Source organism: Lemur catta, chromosome 13 (genome assembly GCF_020740605.2).
Source record: "Lemur catta isolate mLemCat1 chromosome 13, mLemCat1.pri, whole genome shotgun sequence".
In the NCBI taxonomy this organism is placed as follows: domain Eukaryota; kingdom Metazoa; phylum Chordata; class Mammalia; order Primates; family Lemuridae; genus Lemur; species Lemur catta.
The window spans coordinates 59019795-59047684 of record NC_059140.1 but is presented as its reverse complement, the minus strand read 5'-3'; the positions used below and the strand labels follow the sequence as shown (position 1 = coordinate 59047684).

The window sequence follows — 27890 nt, the reverse complement described above, 5'->3', positions numbered from 1 at the left end:
TCAGAATGGTTATCAGTTTACTGTTTATCTTGTTAAAGTAAAATATTCTCTGCCTATAGTTTTGAGCTTTTCCTTCATTTTTCCACACTATTATATGCTATAATTTTCTGTTTGTAGTCATAGTTTTCATAAATAAGGTAAAGATGTTTATCATGGAGATCTAAGGAGTACGATTCTACTCTACATAATGATTTAACTTCATAAAAGAGCTCTTAGTTTTCAAAAATAACATCTACATAATGACATTTCAAAGTTACAAGCAGAAGGGTGGTGTTGGGTTTTTTATATTTTCATACTCTTTTCCTTATATTCTCTTGGTATATTATGAAGTAACTTCCCAGCCATTTCATTTGCTTTTGGCTCCTTTATAGGAATGAAAAAAAAAAAAAATACTCAATCTACATAGAAATTTTCAAGATCTATGAATGTTCTTTCATACACATCTTTAGCAGTCTCAGAATTATTCTTGATCCCTTACGGATTTGTAAGTAATGTTTTATGAAAACCTGTCACCTGACGGGATAAAAATCTCCAATTCCCACCTATAGCTGTCTCTTCCAAATATACCTGCAAAGTAGACTGCATCATTTGTTGAGAGTCTTCTCAGTGAGGAAAACAGTAGGACACCGAGTCAGAATGCAATGGGAGTATTTACCATGATAGTTTACAGCTTGCCATTAAGATGAAAAAGCAAGTAGGTCAAAATGTTGGCAGTTCTAATAAGACCAAGCATTCATTCATTTAACGGGCATTTACTGAGCACTTACTTAGTGGTAAACACTGTGTAGGGAGAGAGAATTATAAAGGTGAAGAAGACTCAGTATTTGCCTTCAAGGAGGTCATGGTCAATTGGGAAAGCTGTCAGGTAAAGTGACCTGTAGACGGATGCAGTGGCTGGTGCCTGCAGTCCCAGCTGCTCAGGAGGAGGAGGAGGAGGTGGAAGGATCACTTGAGCCCAGTATCTAAAACAAAAAAGAAAGAAAGAAAAAGCCACATAAGAGAGAACAAGCAGGTAGGATTGTTGCCTTCTGCCCTGGGGGAAAGTCAGTGAAGCTAAAGAAGTTGAATCTTTCAAATGTTACTAGGCATTTCTAGGCAAATAAAAGAGGAGAGCACACTTCAAGTGGAGGAGTGTCATTTGGTGACTAAAACTCAGGATTAAGTGAGGGCATGCTGGGAATTGAGGCTGAAAAGGAGAGAAGAGTTGGGGAGAGTCATAGAAGAGTTTTAAGCCAGAGACCAGCATAATTTAGAAAGACTCCTTTGGGGTTTTGTTGTTGTTGTTTTGAGACAGAGTCTCACTCTTGTGCCCTGGGTAGAGTACAGTGGCGTCAGCCTAGCTCACTGCAACCTCCAACTCCTGGGCTCAAGCGATCCTCCTGCCTCAGCCTCCTGAGTAGCTGGGACTACTGGCGCACGCCACTACACCTGGCTAATTTTTCTTTTAGTAGAGACGGGGTCTCTTGCTCTTTGCTCAGGCTGGTCTCGAACTCCTGAGCTCAAGTGACCCTCCCACCTCAGCCTCCCAGAGTTCTAAGGATTACAGGCATGAACCACCGCATCTGGCTCTCCTTTTGGTTTTCTGAAGGTAATAAAGCGAAAGGCAGCGGACCTGAAAGCAGGAAGACCAGTTGTGAAGCAGTTGCAGTAATCCAGGTGATAAAGAATGAGGGGCCACGTTGTGGCCATGGCAATGAAAAAGAGGACAATAGCAAGAGAGAATTAGGTGGCAAAATCGATGGGTTCTACGTGCCAGAGATTCGAATGTGTAAGATATAAGCCTTATCCTCGATGAATTAACAATCTAATAAGGAAAACATGTAAAACTACCAACCTTACTGTGCTATGTTATATTCAAAGTGCTATATTCACAATAGAGTTTTCATCCTGTGAGTCCTGGACTCTTGTGGAAAATACAGGAAATTTTTTGCTGGGTGGAGTTTCAACAACCAGGAGAGTTTCAGTCTCAGTTATTCTTGTGGATGATTAGAAAAGGACAGAACATAAGATTAGAGAAAAATGAAGATGTGATTGATAAAGCAGATGGCAGAAAAAGAGAAGACATTTTTGCAATGAAACTTGAAGAGAGATGAGGGAAGGGAAACCCAGGCCCCAAAATCATAGTTTGGCAACTCCTGTGAGGAGGAAGAAAACCAGAGATGTGTGGAGCAAGCTGACAACATCTGCTTTGGCACAGAGTGGTGCTGGGCAACAGCACTAAGCTGCACAGTGTCATTCTGGGTATTGGGGAGTGTATTTGAGAAGTGCATGCCAAGAATAGCAAGTTTCCCCAAATCTTCTTCCATCTCATACGTCCAAATTATTCTGCATTTCTGCAGTCTTTGCAGAACGGAGGTGACAGTGTTATACAAGTCTAAATTATAAAGTGTAAGCCTGCAGAACCAGGCACAGAAAGGGAAAATACATGCACATACTTATGTATATATCATTTGCAGCAAAGCAAAATTAATTTGCCAGCAACATATGAGACTGTAGGGAAGAGGGATTCTGTCTAGCAAATAAGGGAGGAGGGTATTACTGGGAATTAATAGCAGTAATAATAGTAATTAGTCATAATTATTAATCATTTAAATTATTTAAAGGGGTTTTTGTATTTTCTTAAGTGTGCTTTTTCTTTTAGTAAATATAAAAATATAAGGGATTTCATAGGTTCAGTTCTGACCTGCTTTCCCTAAAATTTTATTTTCTTTCAGGTCTTTAATTTGAAAATTACAGATTCTATATGAACTCTATTCTAAGAGTTTCATATATGCAAATATATATGGAAACCCAGAAGAGTAAGGAATTCATTCTGCCTAGAAAAGAACATAGGAGAGGGATACAAGGAGAAGTAACATTTCAATTGGCCCTTTTGAATGAGAAGGATTTCATCAAGGAGGCAGTAGCAGAAAGGAATTCTAGGCAGAGGTAATGGCCTTATGGAAGCACGAATATGCATGGCATGTTCAGGAATAGCAAGTAACAGTTCGAGGTGGCTAAGGCATAGGTTGGCTGGAGAGTAAGAGGAAGGGGTAAGAACCGACGCTGGAAATATTTGTCAGGGTATTCCATGAAAGGCCCCAGGGAACTCAGTTGGACAACCTGACTAAATTTTTGCCAGAGGTTAGATTTAAAACATTAGGAATGAATGAGGCCTGCTAAAATTGGAGTTGTTCTTATTCTTCTCAAAGATGGTAGTAATTGTTGAATTTTTGAGAGTTGGTGGAACAACCCTGAAGGGTTCCATTATTCCCGTGAAAATTAGTAGTTCTTGTGGTAAGGAAATGTTTTAGGAATTGTTGATAATAGATATGTCAACAACTTCCAATTGCATAATGCCCCTAGAAAGATCCAAATCTTTTTCATGTGTTTTCTTTCATGCTCCAGAAATAGTATTGGCAAATGTTCAGAGAAGGCAGAAATTTGCCAGAACATACTCTTTAAAACCCTAGTTCACCTCTTTATGGAAGCAATCTTAGACAAATCTCTTGCATGTCATTCAGATTATATTACCTGACTTTGGTGTCTATCTGCATCATGTTATGAGTTATATGCATGTTTAGGAAAAAAAAGAAAAGCTTTTGTCCCTTTCTATAACTTGCTCAAGTACTATAATTTGACCTGAGTCATAATTTTGATATCCACCTTGCTTTTAGTTGAAACTTTTACTTCCAGATCTTTATTATCACTTCCACAAGGGATTAAGAAACATCACAACCTATGAATTGAAATACTCTGTTGTTTTAAAAACATAAATTCATGAATGACATTGCAGATAAAAGGTAGTCTATTTATAGGCCTTAAGGTCCTCCTCCTTCCACATAAAATCAAATCCACACGTCATTCCAGCTAGGACTTTAACATAGTTAAACAAGTGACAGGATCTTAAAATCATGGCAAATGCCATTATGGTTTTAATCAAATCAGATATAAAAACTTAAGCTGGGTCAGAGTTGGATGACAGATTTCACTCATGGAATATAGGGCCTTTGCTAACTGGTTATTTAGAGTTACCCCCAAATTGATGTTGATTATGTTTCAAATTCCAAAGTTTGCTCATGTACCTAAATACTAATGCTCTTCCCTGACTACTAACTTCCTGAAGGAGAGAAAGTTAGTAATGGTCAAATTTTTCCACAGCTTATTGGGAGGGCTTAGTAATGGAAAATAAATGAGGGGGTTTGGTTTACTTCAGTTGGCCAGCCTGGAGCCCACAGTAAAAATCTAGAAACAACATTTCATGTTACCAAGGAGCAGGATGGAGTCAGTTTGATCATGCAACTCCAGGACACACTGAGTTATGTGTCTTTCAGTTATAGTTATTACTGCCAATAGCATCTTGTTATGTGGTTCCAGAATAGATTCTATATAGGGTACCTGAAGGTCCTTCCCTTACCCTGCCAACCAAACAGCCAGTGCTATTTTTATATAGAGCCAGGCAGCCTGTAATTTCCATGACTGTTATTTAGAATGAGTTGGCAAGTTCAAACCAGATTTTATGAACATCCCTGGCATTGTCAGTAAAGATCGGAAACTGAGCAAAGTTGCTTTTTCTCAAACGCATGAAGGGTTTTTTTTAAGCATCTCTATAGTATTTTTATAAGATTATTAAAGGATATATTAGATTCATTTTGGGGGGCTAAGTATCAACCAAGGATCATTTTTATTAAGCAATTCTTCACCTGCAATTAGATTTCAAGATGTGAAACTGTTTCTGTTGTCTTCAAAGAGCTAATTTTGGATGTATTTTGAGCTCCTGTTTATATGCTTTAATAAAGCATGCCTATTCATCAAGGCATCTATTCTATTGACCAAAGTCAAGGTGTAGATGTTTTCATTCTGATTATTTGTTTTCACTTCAGAGCACCGAGGCTATGCAAGACCATTGAACCTACCAGTGACACTTTCCTCTACTCACTTCCTTAACCATCACAGACTCCCCAAGCTGTAAGGAGTTTTACAAATGAAGAAATTAATATTCAGGAGAATTAGCTGATTTTTCCCTTCCCAAGTTTGCATAGCTGGTTAATAGAAGAACTAGAACTAAAACCCAGGTCTCTTGCATTCTATTACATTATATCTTCTGTGCTAGAGGGAAATTAAGTCTATCTCCTTCGTTTATTTTTCTCCTTCTGTATTTGGAGACTTAATTCCCCCTTGGTGAACTGCTGAGAGCAAATGAAAAATACAGTTCATTTCCTAAATTAGGAATGAGAGATCTCAGTCTATGAGTTGTTTATCAGATCTGCCCTGTTGACACAGAAATGCATTTTTATTACATTTGAAAGAGAGAACACAATAATAGTAAATCCTCTAATTCAGACCCCTCCGCCACACACATACTCTTTTAGTTTTAAAAAGATGGAATTAAGTGGGTCACCAATCAGAATAATTGTCCAGGTATTTAAAATATATTTTAGATGATAAATATAAGAGCACGTGTCCTTTTGAGAGATTGACATATAACTTAGAAGAATTTCAATATAAATTTCTTTTTAATTTCTTTCCTCTTGTGTTAAACATAAGCATTCAAAAGGGCCAAAAAGCATATTCCATCAGAATGTTTGATTCTATTCTTTTATGCAAAAAATATCTTAGCTGTACATGGTCTTATTAAGCATATGGAAATATTATGTCAGACAGGTACTTTCCTGAAAATAAAATGATTTCTAAATATAAATATGTACTCTTTTAATGATCATCAAACTCATTCCAAGCATCCATTTCAATTTGTAGCCATATGTGTATTATTTTTAGAGAGCTTTTAACTCCAAATCATTTTTTGCCTTAACTTATCATTGAATAAGAAATTTCTAATGGCTGAAATGACATCAATAGTTCCTTTTTCAAAGATTCAGAGAAAAGATAGTATGATTAAAAAGTGAAGGCTTTTTAAAAAAGTTGCTATTTTGTACTTTTGCATCACCATATTTGTTTTGGCAAATCATCACTTTATTTAAAAATTGTTTCAAATAAAAAGGAATGTGAACACAGAATGATTCCATTAGAAGTCAGAATAGTAGCTCCTTTGGTGGGGGTAGTGACTAAAAGCGGTCCCAAGGGTACTTTTGGGTGCCGATGATACTCCGCTTCTTTAGGTACCTGTTACACAGTTGTGTTCAGAGCTAAGTGACACAGTCATGTGAACATTTCTGTATGTATATTATATTTCAATTCAAAGTAGAAAATAATTAAGATGCCAAAATAAAGTCTACAAAACTTGCCCTATACAACTTATAAACACAGGACTAGTAGTGTCATGTGCTATTTATTATTGGATTCCAAATGTAAAAGAATAGACTGAAAAATTTGACAGATTGCTCCAATTTTTTTTTTCAAGTTTTAAAAAATTTTTCCTATACTCTACCAGGAATTTAGATGTTAAATTACTAAATCTGTCACCAATTCAAGGAAAAAATATATAAACTTTAATTATATTTGTCATTAGAGAAAAAATAGGACCTTACCTTATCTTTTGAGTTTCTGAAATGTGGAATCTTTTTTGTCCTAAAGTATATTCTAAACATAATTACATAGACTGTCTTTTAATAAAATGAAGTGTAATTCACTTCTAAGTAAAGCGCTCTTCGTATTTATTTGTGTGGTTGTTAATAGATGACTCGTTATTTTTTCCTATGACTTGGAAACAAGAGAAAATATTTACTTTGCAAATCATCCTTGACAGGTTGCCTCTGCCAGAGCAGACATTCATGGGCTACTGGACAATTGGTCAGGCAAGAAGTGGAATGCAAAAACTCTTGTGTCCAGCAGAAACTCATCATGTAGACATAAAGGTTGATATCTTTATTCTTTCCTCTTAAGATATTGAATCTTATAAATTTTTCTGTATCTTCTTCCCAGGAGAAAATCCATACAATCTCAGAAATGATTTGTTCTGATGTTATTTTAGCTCCTGCTCTAACTTTCAAATCAGCCTGGCCTCTAAATAGACAATGCCTAGTGGCCAGATAGAGTTTTTAAGAGTTAATCTGTATTTCAGGTGAGTCAGATATGATATATTTTCCTAGGACAGTTAATCTGTGATATGTGTCTTTACTTTGTGTTTGTTAATGGGATTAAAACTTTGTGCTTTTTGAATTTTTGGCCTCTTTTTAGCCACACGTTGTTGATAGGTGCTATCTTTGTGTGAAAAGGTAAAGGAAGGACAAATCAGGCCAGTTAGCTCAACTGGAAAAGGTAAAGGAAAGACGTATCAGTCACTAGTTGCAATAGAAATCACTCTAGGTATTTCAAGCAGAGAGGGATTTACTGTGGGAAATTAGGTGTTTATAAAATCATTAGAAAGGACAGGAGGAACAGAAGTCGGGGGTAACGCTGGACTTGCAGTTTCAAGATCAGTGTTTCAGCTTCTGCTGCCATCCCTGCTGCTGGGGGCTGCACAGTAAAGCAAGGTCAGCAAAATTTTTCTCTAATAGACCAAATAGTAAGTACTTGAGGCTTTTTGACCATATAGTTTCTTTCACAACTACTCAACTCTGCCATTATAGCGCAAAAGCAGCCTTGGTGATACATAGACAAATGGGTGTGGCTGTATTTCTATGAAATTTTATTTACAAAAGCAGGCAGTGGGTAAGACATGGCTTGTAGGCCATTGTTAGTCAATCCCTGCAATAGAGCATAGAATCTGACTGCTCATACTTGTCAGCACTTCCTTGTCTGCTATCACTGCAGGAAGATGGCCACTACCTCTCCTCTGCCTTCCAAATCTCATGCAAGTGCATTTAATTGGCAGAAGCTAAATCACTTCCAGAGCTTGTTCTCAAGGGAGTATGAGAAATGGAGTTTTTAGTCTTCTAGCCCCCTGAGATACAGACTAGATAGAAAGGCTGGGGGTTGGGGGGAGAGGAGCATGTGTACCAATATCTAGCTGAAACATTTTGATTAATTAGGGACTGTAGAGCATGCAATCATTGAAATTTTGGTTACAATATAGCATTCTTTCAGGACATCATATCTAAGTATCCAGAACTAATATCCATAACATTATTAAATTAGCTCCTCTGCTTGTGTTTATATTGAATAATTATTGCAGTGTGTGAAATACTCCACCTTTCTTAAATAACGCAATTGGTTATCAGTAAGTTTGGTTTTTTTATTTTTTTAGTTTCAAATGTCACTTTTTTTTTACATTTAACTTAAAAGACTTAGGTTCAGCCATTACATTTCTATATAATGATGTGAGAGAGAATACTTCTTCACAATAGAAATATATCAGGCCCTGGCTCATACATTTACAAATTATTCTCCTGGTTTGGACAGCTCTGGGTCCATATACTTGGAGTTCATAACTGGCTCTTGGCTTAGGAAGGAATGAAGTAATGAGAAATCCTATGGGATTTTACATCTGGTAAATTTTGTAAGTAAAAAGAAAAAGTGAGAAATTAAATAACACAACACATGTGAAAGCATTTATAAATGCAAGTGTAAGGTATTATTTTTGTCATAAGTACTATGCCAGTCAAAAAATTGAAGCTATTGAATACTTGAATTTAAATTCTATATTTTGAAAGGACATTAGCTTTTCTACATTTTGATGACTACCCAAATTTCTTAACTGCGATAACTACTTTATTATAGGGTCCAGTACTTATCAACGTACAGGAATATCCAATAGAAAGACATGAAGAAAGGTCCCTAACCTTCACTGAAGAATGTGCCTCCTGGAGGTTACCACTGGATGAAATTAATTTAATCTGCGACATTGCTACATCACATGGTATGCCAGTTTATTCTTTTGATCTTTCCTTCCTGCATAGATTTTTTTGAAAAGGAGATTAAAATAATCTCTAGACATCTAAGTCTATGATAGACTCAGTGACTGTCTTTCTTGGATTGTACAGCAATTATATGTAATTTAAAAATAATTTCCTCTAACAACCTAACACAATGCTATTATGGAATCCACATAAGCACTGCTGAGTTTGTATGCATATGTCTGTTTCTCATTACAATTGTAGCATAAAGTTAAACACACCCAGGCGTGTGCTAAAAATAGAAGGGAAAAAGAAAAAAGAGAAACATTGGATTTTTTTTGGCTGAGATTCCATTTTGGTGATTACATGAACCATAAAAGTAGGGCTGGAGTGATTTGCAGTCATTAAACTTTTTGTTGTAAAGAATGGCAAATAAGAGATGTGAATTTTTGACATCTACATTTCTGGACTGTTGCCATTACCTACTGATTCATGCAGTGGGCCTTGGGGTACCTTTTAGCAGAAGTTTCTTTATTGATGTAGGTACTAAGGTGACACAAACAAAAGTGGTGACTGGGGGAGGGGAGGCAGTCTCTAACTTAATTAAAATGGGAATTGTTAAGGCAAATATCAGTATCTTGTTTGTGCTTATAAATTCTATGGAAATTATTCCCCAAATCAGCTATTTTAAATAAAAATATGTGCTTTTAAGAATGTACAGAGTTTGGTTTTCTTGGAAAAGATTGGTAAAAGACACATATAGACTCTGTGTCTGTATGTTTAAGCCAAAGACTGAATTGTACTTAATGCCTGTAATAAGAGAGAACAATTAATAAGTTATTAAGCAGTACATTTCTGCTAACACTTTTACTATATTCCCAGTCCCCTCTAGTAAGTATGCAAGAAGGTGCTCAATAAATGTTGACTAGAGATTGTTTGTGTTGATAATGAAAGCATTTGGAAATATCCGTAAATTATAAATTCTGTGACTCTATCTGATATTTGGAACTGTAACACACAGAGTTGGCATTGTTTTCTAAATAATATGTGTCTTCTTCAGCCCTTCAGTTGACTTGTGTTTATTATCAATGTTAGCTTATTTATTTAAATTTACTATATCACATATTATATATGTATATTACATATATGTATATTATATAATATATAATAATATATAATGTATGTACATATAATACTGTAGACATGGCACACACACATGCACACACATACAAAAATGTTTCAGATTTTCCAGGATAGTCCCAAATTTAAATGTTTTGTCTCATTGCCATATCTTGTGTCTTAATTTGGGGGTCAGAAAATATGACCACTGTAAAATAGACACCTGGGTGATGGGCGATGCAGATAGCATTTATTATACAAAAGCAGCTTAATCCCTTGCCTCAAAGGTGCCCACGTAAGAGATTATGAGAAACTTAGTTCAGAGCTTAGGTACTCAAAGGGAGGACCTGAAACCAGCAGCACTGGCATCTCTTAGGGGTTTACTAGAAAGACAGAATCTGAAACCCCACCCTAGACCCCCTAAAGCAGAATCTGCATTTTTGTTAGGTCACCAGGTGGTTCATAGGCACTTAAAATTTGAAGAAGCACTGATACGGAATTCAGAAAATGGACTTAAGTGGGTACCCAGATTGAAAGGAGATTTTTGTAATAAGAAATACTCAAATGTGAACAGGAGTTTGGAAAATAAGATCCATAGAGCTAAGATTGTAAAAAATGGGATTACTTAACTGTCTGGAAAATGCCAGATTAGCAAACAGATGATGTTGACCAACTGTTGTCCGTCTGAACCAAGAGAACAGATCTTCACTGGAACACAACGCACTTTGCTGTCACACAAGGAACAATTTCCTGACATTGAGGATTGTTAAATATTTAATGGTGTTAGCTCAAGATGTCATGACATTCTTTTGGGAACAAATAGATAATTAATTTTGTCAAGTAAATAGGTGTGGCCCTATCTACATTTAGGGTAAGAACTAAGTTGCTTCTCATGGCCAATCCATCTACAAATCATCTGCTGAGTTGCAACTGTGTGCTCAACCTCATGATTCAATTTCACAAGGCCTCTTGACCTACTTTTCTTAGAAAATTGGTTGCAAACCACAAAATGAATACCTTTTTGTCATTTCAGAAAATGAGGAAAATACTCTCTATGTAGTTGCATGCAATCCTGTTTCCTTATACTTTATGAATATGACTGGGAAAAGTGGCTACTTTGTGGACTTTTTTGACATCTTCCCAAGAACAGCCAGTGGAGTTTGGCACCCATTTGTGACAGTGGCACCGCTGGGAAGTCCCCTCAAGGGTCAAGTGATTCTACATGAGCAGCAGGTAATGCACACCAGGCTACTCACACACTACAATTATGTGAAGAGCATCTTATATGATGGAAAAGGCAAGAGTGATTAGCGACCTATGACTGAAAGTATGCGCGTTCATAAAGGTCAAGGAGAGGGCTAGAGGGATGGGTCAGGAGTTGTACTTTGTAACACAAAGGCTAACATCTTCCTCCCTGCAGAGATGTTAACATGACCTGTAAGTCTGGAAACAGGTAAGTCAGGGGTCTTCAACCTCGACACTATTGACATTTGGGGCTAGATGATTCTTTATTGTGAAGCTAGTACTCTTTGGGAAGATAGATAGTAAACAAATAAACCAACAAACACACCAATTTCAGTAGTGATAAGTGTTATATATAGAAACGGGGTAATGTCTGAGGGAGTGATGGGAATGGGGTAGGAGGAGGTGGGAAGGTGAATAGTATTAAAATGAGTACTGAGATTGAATGACATTTTTTATGTAGAGACAGCCATGCACAAACACTGAATGAAATACACGGATATCCATTAGATCTAACGGTGCTCAAGTTCCACCCATCAGTAGTATGGATTAGTGCACTAAGATTGCACTAATGGAAAGTCCAGATGCCCAGAGTCAGGCTAAAAATAATTCTAAACAGAAGATGCACATCAAAAGACAGGTTGTGTTTCAATTAGTTAGAACTCTACAGCTCTGAATTAATCTGTACTATATCAATAGAAATGAGTCTAAGGTATTTACCTGATATTTACCAAGTACTATACTAAGCATATTATTCATTCAACAAGTATATATCATGTGCCTACTATTGGAAATACCACATTTAATAAAACCCCCAAAATCCTTGTCCTCAAAAGCTTACGTTCTGGTGCAGGAAGGTAGACAATAAGCAAAATAAATAATTAAAGCACACCTTAGGGTAGAAGATGAGAAGCAAGAGAGAGTAAGATTGCAATTTAAAATAAAGTGGGCGGGGATTGTGTAACTGGTTGAGGGTGATAGTTAAAGACTTGATGGAAGTGAAGAGGAGAACAGGTATCTGGAAGAAAAGAGTTCTAGGCAAAGGGAATAGTAAGTTCAAAGACTTAGAGGCTGGAGCACGCCTCTTCATTGTTAAAGAATTGTGGTGGGGAATATTGAATGAGGGGGATAGTAAGAAGTAAAGAGGATACTCAGTGGGTTGGGGTGGGGATGAGGTGGAGGGAGCAGTGGGAAACAGATAGTATAGAGTCTTGCAGGCCATTGAAGTGTGTGAGCCCTGACTACGAATGAAACGGGAAGGCATTAGAGGGTTTTGAGCAGAGGACTAGCATGATCTGACTTATATTTTTAAAATATTTCTCTGGCTGCTCTATAGTGAATAGTCTATAACTGCTAAGGCAGAATGAGGGAGGCTAGTTAGGGGATTTTTGCAATGACCCAGGCAAGAGATAATGGTGGTTTAGAGGAGGGTGCAGCTCATAAGTAACGACAGCTTCTAGATATATTTTGAAGGTAGAACCAACAGGATTTTCTAACAGATCAAATATATGGGTTGAAAGAGAGTAGAGTTAGGGTAACTTTAAGATTTTGGGCCTGAGCAACTTAGATGGAGCTGCCATCAACTGAGATGGGGAAGGATTCAATTTGAGAGGGAGTCTCAGATGATGTTTGATTAAATTTGAGATGTCTATTAAACATCCAGGTTTATGTTAAGACTGGAGTTCAATGGAGAGGTCAGAACAGGAAATACAAATTTGGGAGTCATTGGCGTATAAATGTTACTTAAAGCCAAGAGACTGAAAGAAGTCACAAAGGGAGTGAATGTGGGCAGAGAAGTCCAAGCATTAAGCATTGGGGCAATAAAATATTAAGAAATTAGGAAAATGAGGAGGAATCAATGACAGGGATTGAGAATGAGTGGCCAGTAGAGTAGATGGATAAATTGAGGAGTGTGGCATTCTGGAAGGCAAGAGGTGAATGTCTCAAGGGAAAGGATCCTCTGTTAAATGCTGACAATGTGTCAACTGAGAGATTACGTACATTATCTCATATTATTCTTCTAACTGCCCACTGAGATAGCTGATATCCATATTTACATATAAGGAAACTGATGCTCAGAGAGCTCAAGTAACTTGTCCAGTAGATACACAGCAGAACTGAGATTCAAACCAAATTGGATTGACCCTACCAGAATTAAACTTTACCTACTCTCTCACTCACTTCAGATCTTGGGGAAAAGATTAATTTGAAAAATTAAAAAGTATTCATAGTAGGGAATATTTTTTAAATACTAGAAGAAATATTGTTACTTACAAGAATTTAAGGGGAAAACTGTTACCTACCAAGAAATAATACTTTTAGACTGTAATCTAATCAAGGAAATACTGCATAAATAACATGTCAGTAATTTTCTGAGGAAATGTCAACTTTAACTTTAGTCCTTATCTATATAATTTTCCTGAATACTGAATCAATAAGGGTTTTTCAGGTTTTGTTTTCACATTTTTTAACTTTCACTTTCTCCTAGAAGCAGAATTTATAAATATCTAGATATTACTTATAAAAATTTGTGTTCAGAAAATTGAAGTGAAGGTTTTACTTTATAGATTTCCAACAAAATATCAATGCCATTGAATTAAATTCTATATCCAGAACAATCTGTCATAAAAAGCACATGATATTTTGGTGATTTATAATTCAGTAAGTGAATCAAATTTGAATGAGTATCTAAATTTGGAGTATTTATTCAGTGTTGCCAAATTTTGAGCTGTCAAATTAACTGTTAAGTTTATATATACGAATTCTTTAAAAGTACCAGATTTTTAGATTCTCAGCAAGTGTTTTATTTTCTCAGTAGATCCAATTATTTGGCAACATTGCTGATTAATACTGTGTTCGATTACAATGACTTTCATCAAAGAAAATATGTTATTCATTATAAAACTGTGCTTGACTTCCATGGCCAGCACCTAGTCTCCTGGCGTTCTTATATGCTACCTTACTTATTCCTTTGGCCACAGTCTCAACAGTTTTCCAGAAAGCTGCTTCAGCAACATAAGCAGACAAGCACAGCTTATCTGGGTACTTCTTCTACTCTACCTGTCTCCTGAACTACCTCCTCTTTTCCCAGAGAGGATATCTTAGCTGTCTATTTTATAATATGGCCCTGTTAGGATATCAGATCTGTTGAATTCCATATGAACAATACAAAGCTGTGAAATTTAACAACTGATAAATAATTCTAGTGGAATAAAAATGAGTAGACTGCCATCAATTCCTTCTTCCTTATTCTGTCCTAACTGAAAATGAAGCTAAACTATTAGAGAAATGCTTTTGTGAATTCACCGATTACATGTCTTTTTAAAATAAAGCTTTGCTACAGATGCATTTCCCCAGTTAGTTTAAGAAGTTGTTCAAAAATTCCTTGCTAAAATAAAATCTTAAGTGAGGAAAGGGAAACTTTGCCATGCCTAAAAATAAAGACCCTCCCCTTCCCCCACCCCCCATGAGATTATTTATTACATCTGTACAAAGTTTAGAATTTCAGACTTTAGGACATTGAGGTCATCCAGAGGTTACTTTTCTCCCAGTCAAATACAAACATAATAAAATTGCTCACTCGCTTCTCCTCCCTGCCCCTCTTAAAGGAGCGCCAAAACCACAGTTACATGTACTCATGTGTGACGCAAAATTCTATTTTTAAACTCAGACAGAATCTATCATTAGTCATTTACAGAAGGAAACCATTAACATTGAAAGGATGGAGCAACAGAACTCCTTCATGTTGCCAATTGCTTATAAAACTAATTCTAAATACAGCCATGGCTGGAAATATATACATGTTTTTTGTCACTTAGTAAGATACAGTTTTCAGTTCACTTACGCCAAGTTATGAGCATATCAGTATTAGACCCTAAAAAGGAAGAAAATGGAAAACTATACTAACTTATTTTTTTGCTTAACCATATCTGTTTAATCAACTGCTTATTCTTCTGCCTGATCATTTTTGGGGATAAAACATTATTTTTAGAACTTTCTTTTGCTTAGAAAAATTAATATTATCCCAGATTGCTTAGGTGCTAAAAATTCATGTTAATGTTGCACATATTTATCAGACAAGGACTTTCTCCATTAAAAGTATTTACTCATAAAAGATTTAATCTAGAATGGAGACTTTATAAATTTTTAACTTACATGTTTTCTGAAGGAAAACTCTAAGCTATCACTACCATCTTCAAAACTTTCAAGTGCTAGTGAATAATACTTCTTACATGTTAATTTCTAAATGAATATTCCTAATACATTCTTAATGGAGAATTACATATTATATAGAATGATACATTCTAAGGATGATGTTTGTGGAAAAATTAAAGCTTTGTCAACATGCTTAGTAAAATTTTTTAATACAGCCAAGATTCAGAATGTATGGTGTGAAGAAAGCTATGTTGTGCAAATACTATTTTAATTCTTGAACACTTCAACAAAATTAGCTTATAAAATAAAGTTGAAACCACACTATAAGGTGCTATATTTGCAGATGAATCTGTAATCTTTTTAAATTTCTTTTTATTTCTCTAACTGGATTACATAATAGAGGGCAAGATCCATGATTAATTCATTGTTGTATTCTCCTTTGTGCTTTAAATATAAGCTGCTCAATAAATGTTATGCAATAAATGAACAATTCATATTTGATTGTTTTCTATATTTTTCAAGGTGTATATTACTTCTTTGTGTGCTGTGTGACTTTAATTTCCCCAAAGGAAGTTCTTCGTGAAATGAAAAGTTTATAAGGGTTAGGATAACTAGAGGAATCCCAAATTTAAAACAAAACCAAGAAAGAAAGGGAAAAAAATGAAAGAAAAGATAACTGCCTAACAGTGAGGCCTGACAAACAACTTACTGGTGCCTTTTTGCAAATCTGCTGGTCTAATCTTCAAATGTCTTTATATTTTAACTAAAACAGCCAACTTCTTTGTATCCCTTTAAAATATTTAATCTTTTCTGGCTTTCTAAGTTTGAAGTTCTTATTTCACATGTTTCTGTTCATGTATTTCAATGCTTACAGTTTATTTCTTTTCTTAAAAAATGTTCCTAATCACTGAGAGATTACTTCATTGCATAGCTGTGATTAATAATGCTGAAGAAATCTGTTGTTTGTACATTATTACAGCACCAGTTATGAAAGATCTTCAAGGTTAGTGAATTTCCAGATGAAGAAACACTCGTTACTAGCTAGGTTCATGGAGTCCTTCATATTTCATGCTAACCCATCTTTATATCTATTTTTTACCTATTTTTTTAATTGAACCTGGATTTATGAAAAGGATAAATGAGGTTTAATTAGATAACAATGTAAAAGAGCTTTCAACAGAGTATGCTGTAAGTGTAATTTTGTTAAAAAGAAATGAACCTTTAAAAATTATCAATCATCTTAATTTCCTTGTTACTATGTAATAAAACAGAATCATGGTTCAGCTAGCTTATATTTAGAAGGAAATGGTTTTAAGATAAAATCTTCAAAGAGAACAACTCCTGTATTACATATTAGAAATATCTTCATAAAACCACCTAAAACTCTAAATTCTGTATTAAGGAAAATCATTTAGTGTCTTTGTGATATCTCTTAAGTATTTCAATATTATTGTCTTCACTTTGGTTTATCACTATAACCTTCACTCTCAGATTGCCAAGAGGCTGCTGCTTTTTAAAAAAGGAACAAATCTTGAGCTTTTCACTGTTCTCTTTATTTTCAGAGTAATGTCATCCTGTTGTTAGATACCACTGGTCAGGCCCTTCGTCGTCTCGTCCTTCCTTTGGAAGAGGTTATATCTAAGAAACCTTCCTGGTGGAACAAGGAGGAAGCTGTAAGGAATACCAAATTTGTCCAGCAAATTGCCAAGGACTTTCTCTAGCTCTCTAACCAGAAAGATGCATATCTGCCCATCCCTTTCAGTGCCTTTACTATAATGCACAAGCGAATTATTTTATTAATATTATATATTTGTAGATATTAATGTAATACAAAGATATAGATATAGAAGCATGTGTAAGTAAAATAAGTAGCTTATTTTTGTGTCCATCGTACTCATATAAAGATTTGCTGGGACTGAACTAACAATAATAGAACATTAAGAACTATTTGATTATGATATTCATAATAAATTTCTAATCATGCAGTCAATTTAACCTGTTTTCCAGTTACTTAGTTATATTTTGGATTTATGTGACAAAACTATGAGTATGATACCCAATTTCCCCTACTAGGCAAATAAGTGTTTTGGTTTATTATCTAAATTAAGCTAGTATATAAACACTTTAGGCCAATCCAGAATTTATTCTGCCATTCAGAAAAAGGTAATGGATATAAAACAAGGCTTACCCTCTGCCCTTGGGTAGTATGCCCAGCATACTTAGGTCTTAAAAGACCATGAAAAAAAGAGATTTTTTTATATTATATCATAACTGTATTCAAATCCAAGAAACAAAGTATAATACTTCCTATGTGTTTATGTTGCAGTATAAATTTCATGGTTAACCACCAGGTAGCATGTTTATTTCTAAATATTATTTGGTCTTATTTTAAAAAAATTTTTTTCTGAAGAGGTTTTAGTACATAGTTCACAGTAAATTTTGAAATATAGTTTAATCCATGTTAGCATAAGAGTCTAAGAGTAGACTAACAGCTTCTTTGAGAATTATGTGTTTTACACGTTGAAGAACTTTAAGGAGAAGCAACTAAAGAGAGACATGACTGCATATGACAAATTTAATGTGAATATTTTGTTTTGTTTTGTCTTTAGGAAACTTATAAAATGTGTAAAGAATTTTCGCACAAAAACTGGCTAGTATTCTACAAAGAAAAAGGGTGAGCTCTTCGTTGTAGAAGATTTAAGCTAGAGTCCTTATTTTGTCCATTCTATTTCTTGTTTAATTATACTTGTTTATTATAAAGCTAACATAACCACATTATAAATGTTTCAGTGTAAAAGTAACTCTTCCCACAATATAGAATATTGAGAAACAGACATAAGAAAAGCTAGCAGCACTCACAATCCATGACAGAGCCACTACTAACATGGCAGTGGTCACTTTTTATTATTTTTTCTTACGCACACCCTGACATAGTTTAGAATTTTGTATATCTTCTTTTTTCAGTTAACATTTTTCTATCTTATTACTTAGTCTTAAAAACATTCTTTTTAGGGTTGCATGATATATCATGAAATGATTATGTCATGGTCACTCAACCGTTATCCTCACCATTTCCTTTCAGATACAATTTTCTTCTCCTTTTTCAGGAACAGCCTGACTGTGCTGGATGTTCTAGAAGGGAGAACTCACACCATCTCACTTCCCATCAACCTCAAGACAGTTTTTCTTGTAGCTGAGGACAAGTGGCTTCTGGTGGAGAACAAAACAAATCAGTGAGTGGGTGAATCTATTCAGCATCTCAGAGTGTGCTCAACCTTATTTGTCAGTTATCCAACATGCATACAGTTCTGTCTTCCTTGCATCTGTCTTTTAACAATTTCAGTATTTGCAGCATCTCTATAGGTGAGAGTTACAAGAAGGAAAGTGGGGAAGAAAATTAAAATAAATTAAATGTCGCTTCTCAGGGTATGACATTGCAATTAACAGTAAAAAATAATGATTTTTATGTATAATTCATATTTATTTAGGCTTTTTCCTATTAACATATTGAGAATTCACTGTATTCTTGCCAAACTGGAGATACTTCAAAGTAAGTTTTCAGTTTATCCTCTTTTCAAAGAACCACAGTCTTCATCCTAAAGCTGTTGCCTTTTTGTGACTTCACAGAACTCATACCTTAGAAGTTTCTTTCTCTTTTTATCTAGTATGCTCTTATTTGTTTATGTTATGTTTGTGTTGTGGCTATACATCTGTATTTTAGAAATCTTTTAAGATTTAGAAATCTTAAAAGTAAATAGATCAGGGAGACTACAGTGGTGAGGGCTTCTGTCCCTTAACTGGTCACAATTCAGAGGTCCTGTTACTCCCTACTGGCTCATCAAAGAGTCATATCAAGAGAGGGCTCCATGATAATAAGGGTGTGCCCCATTAGAGTTGCTTTTTTTTTTAAAACAGACTTTCCTCCTATAGGAAGTGTTGGAGTTTTGTTTCACATTTATTACTGCATTGTTATTGTACACTGCTCTTTAACACAATGTTGAGAAGTTATTTGTTAATTCATCATGAAACTGAAACTTCAAATTATACTCATACTATAAAAAAGAGTCTGGGGGAGATCTAATTTTTCTTAGTCTGACCTTACCATTGCTAGAAAAAGAAAAACTTTTCACTTACAAGTTTTGTGTGTTTACAGGAAATATCTTTTAACTAAGCCTGCACACATCGAATCTGAGGGCAGTGGGGTTTGCCAGTTGTATGTGTTGAAAGAGGAGCTGCCTAGCGCAGGGTTTGGAATCACACAAGGTAAATACTATGTTCTCTGTGTTTATGTGGGTGCTGTGTGGGTGCATGGTTGTACACATACTGTCTTCTAGCATCATTTAAGAATAACATCACCCTATATTAAGTTTATACCAAAAGAAAAAACTTAGTCACTACACTAGCAATAGTAAGAATCTACCATCTTTCAAATCATCATAAGGAAGCTCACTCTTTTGATATCTGTCCTCAAATTTTTTTAACTAACAAATCAGAATTTTTATAAATATAAAATGCATTTAGGTTCCAAGTCTAATTTAGGATAGCATCTTTTCTTTTTTCCATAGACCATCAGGAAATGATTAATTCATCACAGTTTTGGGGAGTAAATAGTTTTTATGAAAAAATCTAAAACATACTATTGCCAACACTGGGTTGTGTCAGTTTCACATCTTTTCTATAGGGAGCTATTAATGATAATATTTATTGCTAATCAAATTTTGAGTTCCATAAATATTTAGAACCACTTTGGGAAGAAGTCTTGACTGTAAAAACAATGTTTTCTCAAATAAAAGCCCATAAATGTAATTTAAAAGATTTTCTCTTTTTTACCTTGTTCTTTTCTGTTTGAATTATTGAGAATGAAATCATGCAAAAAATTAATTTCTGGAGCATTTTAAGGGCATATAGTGTCTAATGTTTGTCTGACACTTTTCAGAAACAGAGTTCAGCATACCTCATAAAATTTCAAGTGATCAACTATCATCTGAAAATCTAAGTTCAGCTGTGGGACAAAAGATTGCCTCTCCCAACCGAATTCTCTCAGATGACAACAGTTACGCTACAATAGTTGTTGGTTTTCCAGATCTCATGGTAAGCATCAATTTTATAAATTTTTGAATATATGTTTCTTACCCTCAAATTGACCTTATTTGAGGGGTAATTAAAAACAATTATTTTCAGGTAAACATTTTAAATCAAGTTTGCATTCCAAATCAGTCATTAAAAAATATGTTCTACCTATATAGTTTCACTATTTTTTAAACATTAACTTTTAACATATAATATGATGATATAATTTAGTAAGGGGAAATGAGTATTCTCCATATGTGGGAGTTTGTGTGACACAGTTAAATGCTTAACCTCCTGATGGTGATTTTGTATCATGTCATCTTAATATGTGCTCGTGGAATCTGCAAATGGACTAATAAAGTAGCAAGTTGTCTAGAATACTTTGATGTTAAACTTGTTGGGTTGGCATTACTGTAGACTAAGTTTTTCAACACTCATGAACATCAATTCACTTTCCATTGAGTTTTGCTCTGGTTATTGTATCTTTGCAGCATCCAGGTTATAGTATAATCACTAATGGTCTCAACTTATTTTTCTCTTAGATGGGCCCTTCTTCTTTTAACTACTGTTATCTATAAAGGAGAGGCTATTTTTAATTGACTTCAGATGGAACTGAGTACCATCTACCCCTGATGGAAATGTGAGAAAATGAAATGTAAAAGTTATTTCAGTCCAAGATGCCATCTAATAACTTTAGATGTGGCTCCATATGTTTGATTAAGCATTTAATTTTCATAATTTCCTTTGTAACTTTGAGGTGGAATGATAGAATCATTTAAAGACAAAAAATATGGGCTCCGCTTGATAATACACCAAATCTCATATACCTCAAAATTTTAATGTAAGTAATGAATGGTGGGTCCTTCAGGATATGAGGCATTTGAAATCCAAAACCCAATGGATAATATGTGGCTTAGGACTTTGCCATATCTTTTTCTAATTATCAGTTAAAAAGCATTTGCTATCATATTATATAACTCAAAATGAAACATATTGTTGGAATACAGTGCCTACAGTATCCCTGGTTGTATAAAAGAGTGTTTAATATGCTTTCTACAGTGCTTGCTGCTGTGAGTAGTAAAAATATTGGAGCTTTGTTCCTGAAGGTGGAACTATTTAAAAATTGATCTTCTAATCACCTTCTTCTGATTGAAGAAATTAGTATAGAAATAAAATGTTACCATAAAAAGGTTAGGAAAGCTGAGTATAAGACACTGTTTGTATTAATCCCATAGAAATCCCTTATAGCCTGTAAGACTAGTGACCTTGTTAAAATGAAAGCTATAGCCCTGCTACTTAGTATGGTACCTACCACATAGAAGACATTCAATGACTATTTGTTAAATGGAAGATTAGAGTCAGCTAGGCAGCCTTTCAGCCTTTATGATAACAATCATATTTTTAGGCCCCAATACAATAGTCAGGCTCTATGCTATTCTAAGCCCTTTTAGACATAATAGTTAATTTTTACAACAATTCTATAAGGTTTTACAGATGAAAAAACAGAAACAGAAGTTATATTCTCCAGCCACAAAAATTATAAGTAATAGGATTTGATCTTAAGTGTGACTAGCCCTCTCACCTACATCCTTTCTGCCTCACCATACTGCATTTCTGCTTTTATGTGAATTTTTTGGATTCTCTATAAAACTATCAACAAAGGGATATGCATATCTTTTTATATAACTTTTTTATACAATTATAAGTAGCACCTAAATTATTATAAACCTATAAAACTTTCTTAACCTAATACCAAATAGCTATGAAAAACCTATAGCAAATATCATCATCAATAATGAAACGTTAAAAGCATTCCTTTTCTTACCAAGAATAAGACAAGGATACCCACTGTCAACACTTCCATTAAACATACTACTGTCACAGACATGATACATAAAGAAAATATGATAAACTGTACTTTATCAAAATTAAAAACTTGAGCTCTATAAAAGACACTGTTAAGAGAATGAAAAGACAATCTACAGGCTGGAAGAAAATATTTGGAAACCACATTTGCAACAAAGAACTTGTGTCTAGAATATATGGAGATTCTTTTTTTTTTTTTTTTTTTTTTGAGACAGAGTCTTGCTTTGTTGCTCAGGCTAGAATGAGTGCTGTGGCGTCAGCCTAGCTCACAGCAACCTCAGACTCCTTGGCTTAAGCAATCCTACTGCCTCAGCCTCCCGAGTAGCTGGGACTACAGGCATTTGCCACCATGCCCGGCTAATGTTTTCTATATAGATTTTTAGTTGGCCAGATAATTTCTTTCTATTTTTAGTAGCGACTGGGTCTCACTCTTGCTCAGGCTGGTCTCAAACTCCTGACCTCGAGCAATCCACCCGCCTCAGCCTCCCAGAGTGCTGGGATTACAGACATGAGCCACAGTGCCTGGCCTAGAATATATGGAGATTCTTAAAACTCAACAGTAAGAAAACAAATAACCCAGTTTTTAAAATGAGCAAACAGTAGGCTAGTGTGAGGTATCAGAAGTCAGAGCCTAAACAGGATAAGGACATCCATGGTGTGTGTTTGTGTGTGTGGTGGGGGATGACCACTGGTGATGGGCATCAAGTTCCAAGCAGGATGAAGGTGGCATCCCTGTGGGGGGGCAGCCTGGCATGGGCTGTGGGAGCCCAAGTAAGGTAAGGAGACTGTCCCTGTGTGAGTATAGCCCAGTGTGGACTGTCAGGACCCAAGCAGGGAGAACAAGCATCTGCCCAGAGGGCAAAGTTAATGATGGAGGTGGGAGATGGATCACATACAGTGAACTGGAGCAAGAAGTGAATAAATTAAGGATAATGAAATCATTAAAGATAATGAATAGGGCTTCTTTCCCCCAGTATATGTTGTTGTCTGCTTTGTCAAAGATCAGTTGGCTGTAGGTAGATAGGTTTATATCTGGGTTCCGTATTTTTTGTTCCATTGGTCTAGGTCTCTATTTTTGTACCAATACCATGCTGTTTTGGTTACTATAGCCTTGTAGTATATTTTGAAGTCTGGTACTGTGATGCCTCCAGATTTGTTCTTTTTGCCAAAGATTGCTTTGGCTATTCAGGCTCTTTTCTGGTTCCAAATGAAGCATGTAATTATTTTTTCTATGTCTGTGAAGTATTACATTGGTATTTTGATGGGGAATGCATTGAATCTGTTAATCACATTGGGTGTATGGACATTTTAACAATGTTGATTCTGCCAATCCATGACCATGATATGTTTTTCCATTTGTTTGTGTCTGCTGCAATTTCTGTCTGCATTGTTTTGCAGTTCTCCTTGTAAAGATCTTTCACCTCCTTGGTTAAGTATATTCCTAGATATTTTATTTTCTTTGTTGCTGTTGTGAATGGTATTGTCTTTGGTTTGACTCTCAGCTTGACTGTTATTAGTATGTAGAAATGCTACTGATTTATGTACATTGCTTTTCTGTCCTGAGACTTTTTGAATTTATTTATCAATTCCAGAAGTCTGTTGGTAAAGTCTTTGGGGTTTTCTAGGTACAAGATCATGTCACCAGTGAAGAGCAATAGTTTGACCTCCTCTTTCCCAATTTGGATACACTTTAAATCTTTCTCTTGCCTGATTGTTCTGGCTAGGACTTCTAGCACTACGTTGGATAGTAGTGGTGACAGTGGACACCCTTGTGTTGGTCCAGTTCTTAGGGAGAATGTTTTCAACTTTTCACCATTCAGCATAATGTTGGCTGTGGGTTTGTCTTGTATGGCTTTTATAATTTTGAGATATGTTCCTCCTATGTCTAGTTCGTTGAGGGTTTTTATCATGAAAGGTGCTGGATTTTGTCGAATGCTTTTTCTGAATCTACTGAGATGATAATATGGTCTTTTTTTTTCTGCTTATGTTTATGTGGTGAATTACATTTATTGATTTACATATGTTGAACCATCCCTGCATCCCTGAGATGAAGCCCACTCTGGTCCTGGTGGATTATTTTTTTTGATATGCTGCTGAATTCAGTTTGCTAGTATTTTATTGAGGATTTTTACATCTGTATTCCTAGGGATATTTGTCTATAGTTTTCTTTTTTTGTTATATCCTATTCAATAAATCGCTCTGGGAAAATTGGATAGCCATATGTACAAGATTAAAACAAGACCCCTATTTCTCATCCCTCACAAAAATTAATTCACGATGGATAAAAGACTTAAATGTAAAGCACAAAACCATAAAAATTCTAGAGGAAAATGTAGATAATATAGATAATGGCCTAGGCAAATAATTTATGCATAAGATCCCAATGGCAATCATAGCAACCATAAAAATAAATAAATGTGATTTGATTAAAAAGCTTCTGCACAGCTAAGGAAACAAGTAACAGAGCAAATAGACAACCTACAGAATGGGAGAAAATATTTTTAAGCATACATCTGATAAAGGGCTAATAACCAGAATCTACAAAGAGCTCAAACAAATCAGCAAGAAAAAAACAAACGACTCCATTAAAAAGTGGGCAAAAGATGTGAACAGTAGCTCTTCAAAAGAAGATAGACAAATAGCCAATAAACATATGAAAAAATGCTCAACATCACAAATCATCAGGGAAATGCAAATTAAAACCACAATGAGATATCAGCTTACCCCTGTTAGAATGGCTTTTATTAAAAAGTCCAAAAACAATAGATGCTGGCATAAATACAGAGAGAAAGGAACACTTATATACTGTTGATGGGACTGCAAATTAGTACAACCTGTATGGAAAACAGTATGGAGATTCCTCAAAGAACTATTAATAAAAGTAGATGTACCATGTGATCCAACAATCCCACTATTGGGTATCTACCCAAAGGAAAAGAAGTCTTTCTATCAAAAAGACACCTGCACTCAAATGTATATTGCAGCAGAGTTCAAAATTGCAAAGAGGTAGAATTAACCCAAGTACCTATCAATTCATGAGTAGATTAACAAAATGTGGTATATGTATACCATGGAGCATTACTCAGTCATAAAAAAAAAGATGAATTAATGCAACAATTTGGATGTAACTGGAGACTGTTATCCTAAGTGAAGTATCTAAAGAATGGAAAACAAACACTACATATACTCTCTATTAAATTGGAACTAACCGATGAGCACATATGCACAGAGGGAAGTAAAACTCAGTGGAAATCAAGCAGGGAGGAGGAGGGAGGAAGGAAGGGGCAAAAACCTACCTAATGGGTATAATGAACTCTTTCTGGGTGATGAGCACACTTATAGCCATGACTCAAGCACATTACAAAAGTGATCCATGTAGCCAAAAATTTTTGTACCCACTTAATATTTTGAAATTAAAAAAAAGAGTATAATGAAATAATAAGAATAATGAAAACAGGTTTCTATTAGAGAAGGGTGTTACAGATACTGGAAGGAAGAAAACTAGAATGAACCTGGTAGTTGTTATATTAGAATTGGATATATTTGTGTGAACTCATAGTTTTCAATGTGTTTAGGTAGATATAGAAATAAAATTAAAGGTAAATGTGAAAAATAAATGAGCAAAAGACTTGAGCAAATACTTCACCAAAGAGGATATAGGGATGGTAAATAAGTACATGAAAAGATATTCAACATCATTAGTCATTGGAGAAATGCAAATTAAAACCATGATGAGATACTACAACATGCCTGTTAGACCAAGTACTGACAAGGATGTAGAGCAAATGCAAGTCATACATTTTTATGGAAATGCAAGGGCAAACAATAACAAAGACGTCCCCAAAGAAGAACCAAGCAGAGGTATTCTCCCTATTAAATTTCAAGGCTTATTATTAATATAAAATCTCAGTAACTAAGATTTTATACTTATAGGTAGAAAAATGTACAATACAACAGAATATAGTACCCAGAAACACATGCATGCATATATAGGACTATGTTTTATGATAGTATTGCAGTGGGCAAAAGTTAGTTGTATCTGGACAATTAACTGTCTGTGTGGAGAAAAAAAGGGTGAACATGGGTCCTGCCTCATGCCATTCACAAAAATAAATTCCTGATAGGTTAAGGACTTAAATATGAAAAACAAAACTTTAAAACTTTTAGAGAAAACATTGGAAAATATCTTTATGATCTTGGGAAGGATAAATACATACAGGCATACATGGTAAAACTTTAAAGTCAAGTAAGGAAAAAAACATAAAATTCTAGGAGAGTTAAATCTAGGGGAGACAGAGATGTGATCAGGAAGGGGCACTCCAAGGGCTTCAGAAATGCTAGTTATATTCTATTGTTTATGCCAAATAAACAATAGATTCATAGGTATTCGTGGGTTTTGTTGTTGTTGTTGTGTTTTGAGATGGAGTCTCACTCTGTCACTCCCATAAAGTGCAGTGGCATCATCATAGCTCACTGCAACCTCAAACTCCTGGGCTCAAGCCATCCTCCTGCCTCAGCCTCTTGAGTAGCTGGGACTACGGGCGCACACCACAACACTTGGCTAATTTTTCTATTTTTAGTAGAGACAGGTTTTGCTCTTGCTCAGGCTGGTCTCAAAATCCTGAACTCAAGCAATCCTCCCACCTCCGCCTCCCAGAGTGGTAGGATTACAGGCGTGAGCCACTGCGCATGGCCTTACTATTTTTAAACCAACTATATTTCTATAGTCCCTCTTTTTGGGTGTAATTTACTTCAAGATAAAAAATTTAACTTGTATATTTCACACTTACGGGAAAATTGTGATTATTGGTGAAGCAGCTATCTCTTGTACCACATTAAAAAATGTTGAGGAATAATTTGATTTTCTTATACTTATGAAACATCTGTTTACCACTAATCTGCTTAAAAGGTTAGATTGCTAAAGTTGTAGTGAATGTCCTATATGGTACTTCAGTACTTTAATCTCCCTTTTTTCTTTTTATCCTTTTTTTAAATCAGTCACCCAGTGAAGTTTATTCTTGGAAGAGGCCATCATCTTTGCATAAACCCAATGTCACTGATACGGCATTCTATGGCAGAAAAAAGAAAAATGGGACTCCAAAACAAAGCAATTGTGTGACTCTTGTAGATACTAATCAGGTAGTCAGGATTTTGCCTCCAGGAGAAGTCCCTCTAAAAGATGTCTACCCAAAAGGTAAGAAATTTACCAATTTTTAATTTACCATGGTGGCTACAGGTAGCTTGCCTGTGGTAGGGGATATTTAACTCATCATTCTCATTTCATATTTGTAAAGATGGAACATTCTGACAAGTTTAGAAGTAACTAAAAAAAACCTATGTGTATTCAGAAAGTTCTCACTCATTTTCACAGTGTTTGATTATAGCCGCTGCTATTAGAACTCATCTTCATTCTCATTGCAATCTATACAATAACTTTACTTAGAACATGTTTTTGAAGAACCTTTTAGAAATGATTAGGATATTAGGCATAGAAACTGGTACCTGACTTTTGTCTTAAACTCCTAAGACTGAAGGTGAGGAACTTACTATGCAGACTGATTCATTTATCGGTGTTCTCAAAGTCAACTTATATTTATTACTATATAACATATCAAGTCCTGTGCTGATCATTTCTCCTTGTATAAATTCACTTAATCTTCAAACCCCCTTCTGTTGTTACTGTGCTTTCTAATTTATATGTGAAAACATCCTAACACAGAGGTA

General features: G+C 35.1%; 1 protein-coding gene across 1 annotated transcript in view; it reads left to right on the top strand.

The window, feature by feature from the left end:
• Window positions 1-27890, top strand: part of VWA8 (von Willebrand factor A domain containing 8) — a 314655-nt gene that overhangs the window by 183979 nt on the left and 102786 nt on the right. Inside the window, exons 27-35 of the mRNA XM_045566813.1 lie at window positions 6686-6794; window positions 8599-8737; window positions 10867-11066; window positions 16793-16903; window positions 17840-17904; window positions 18338-18463; window positions 19384-19493; window positions 20167-20321; window positions 27165-27360. Of these exons, the coding sequence (XP_045422769.1) occupies window positions 6686-6794; window positions 8599-8737; window positions 10867-11066; window positions 16793-16903; window positions 17840-17904; window positions 18338-18463; window positions 19384-19493; window positions 20167-20321; window positions 27165-27360 (1211 nt within the window). The remainder of the gene's footprint in view (window positions 1-6685; window positions 6795-8598; window positions 8738-10866; window positions 11067-16792; window positions 16904-17839; window positions 17905-18337; window positions 18464-19383; window positions 19494-20166; window positions 20322-27164; window positions 27361-27890) is intronic.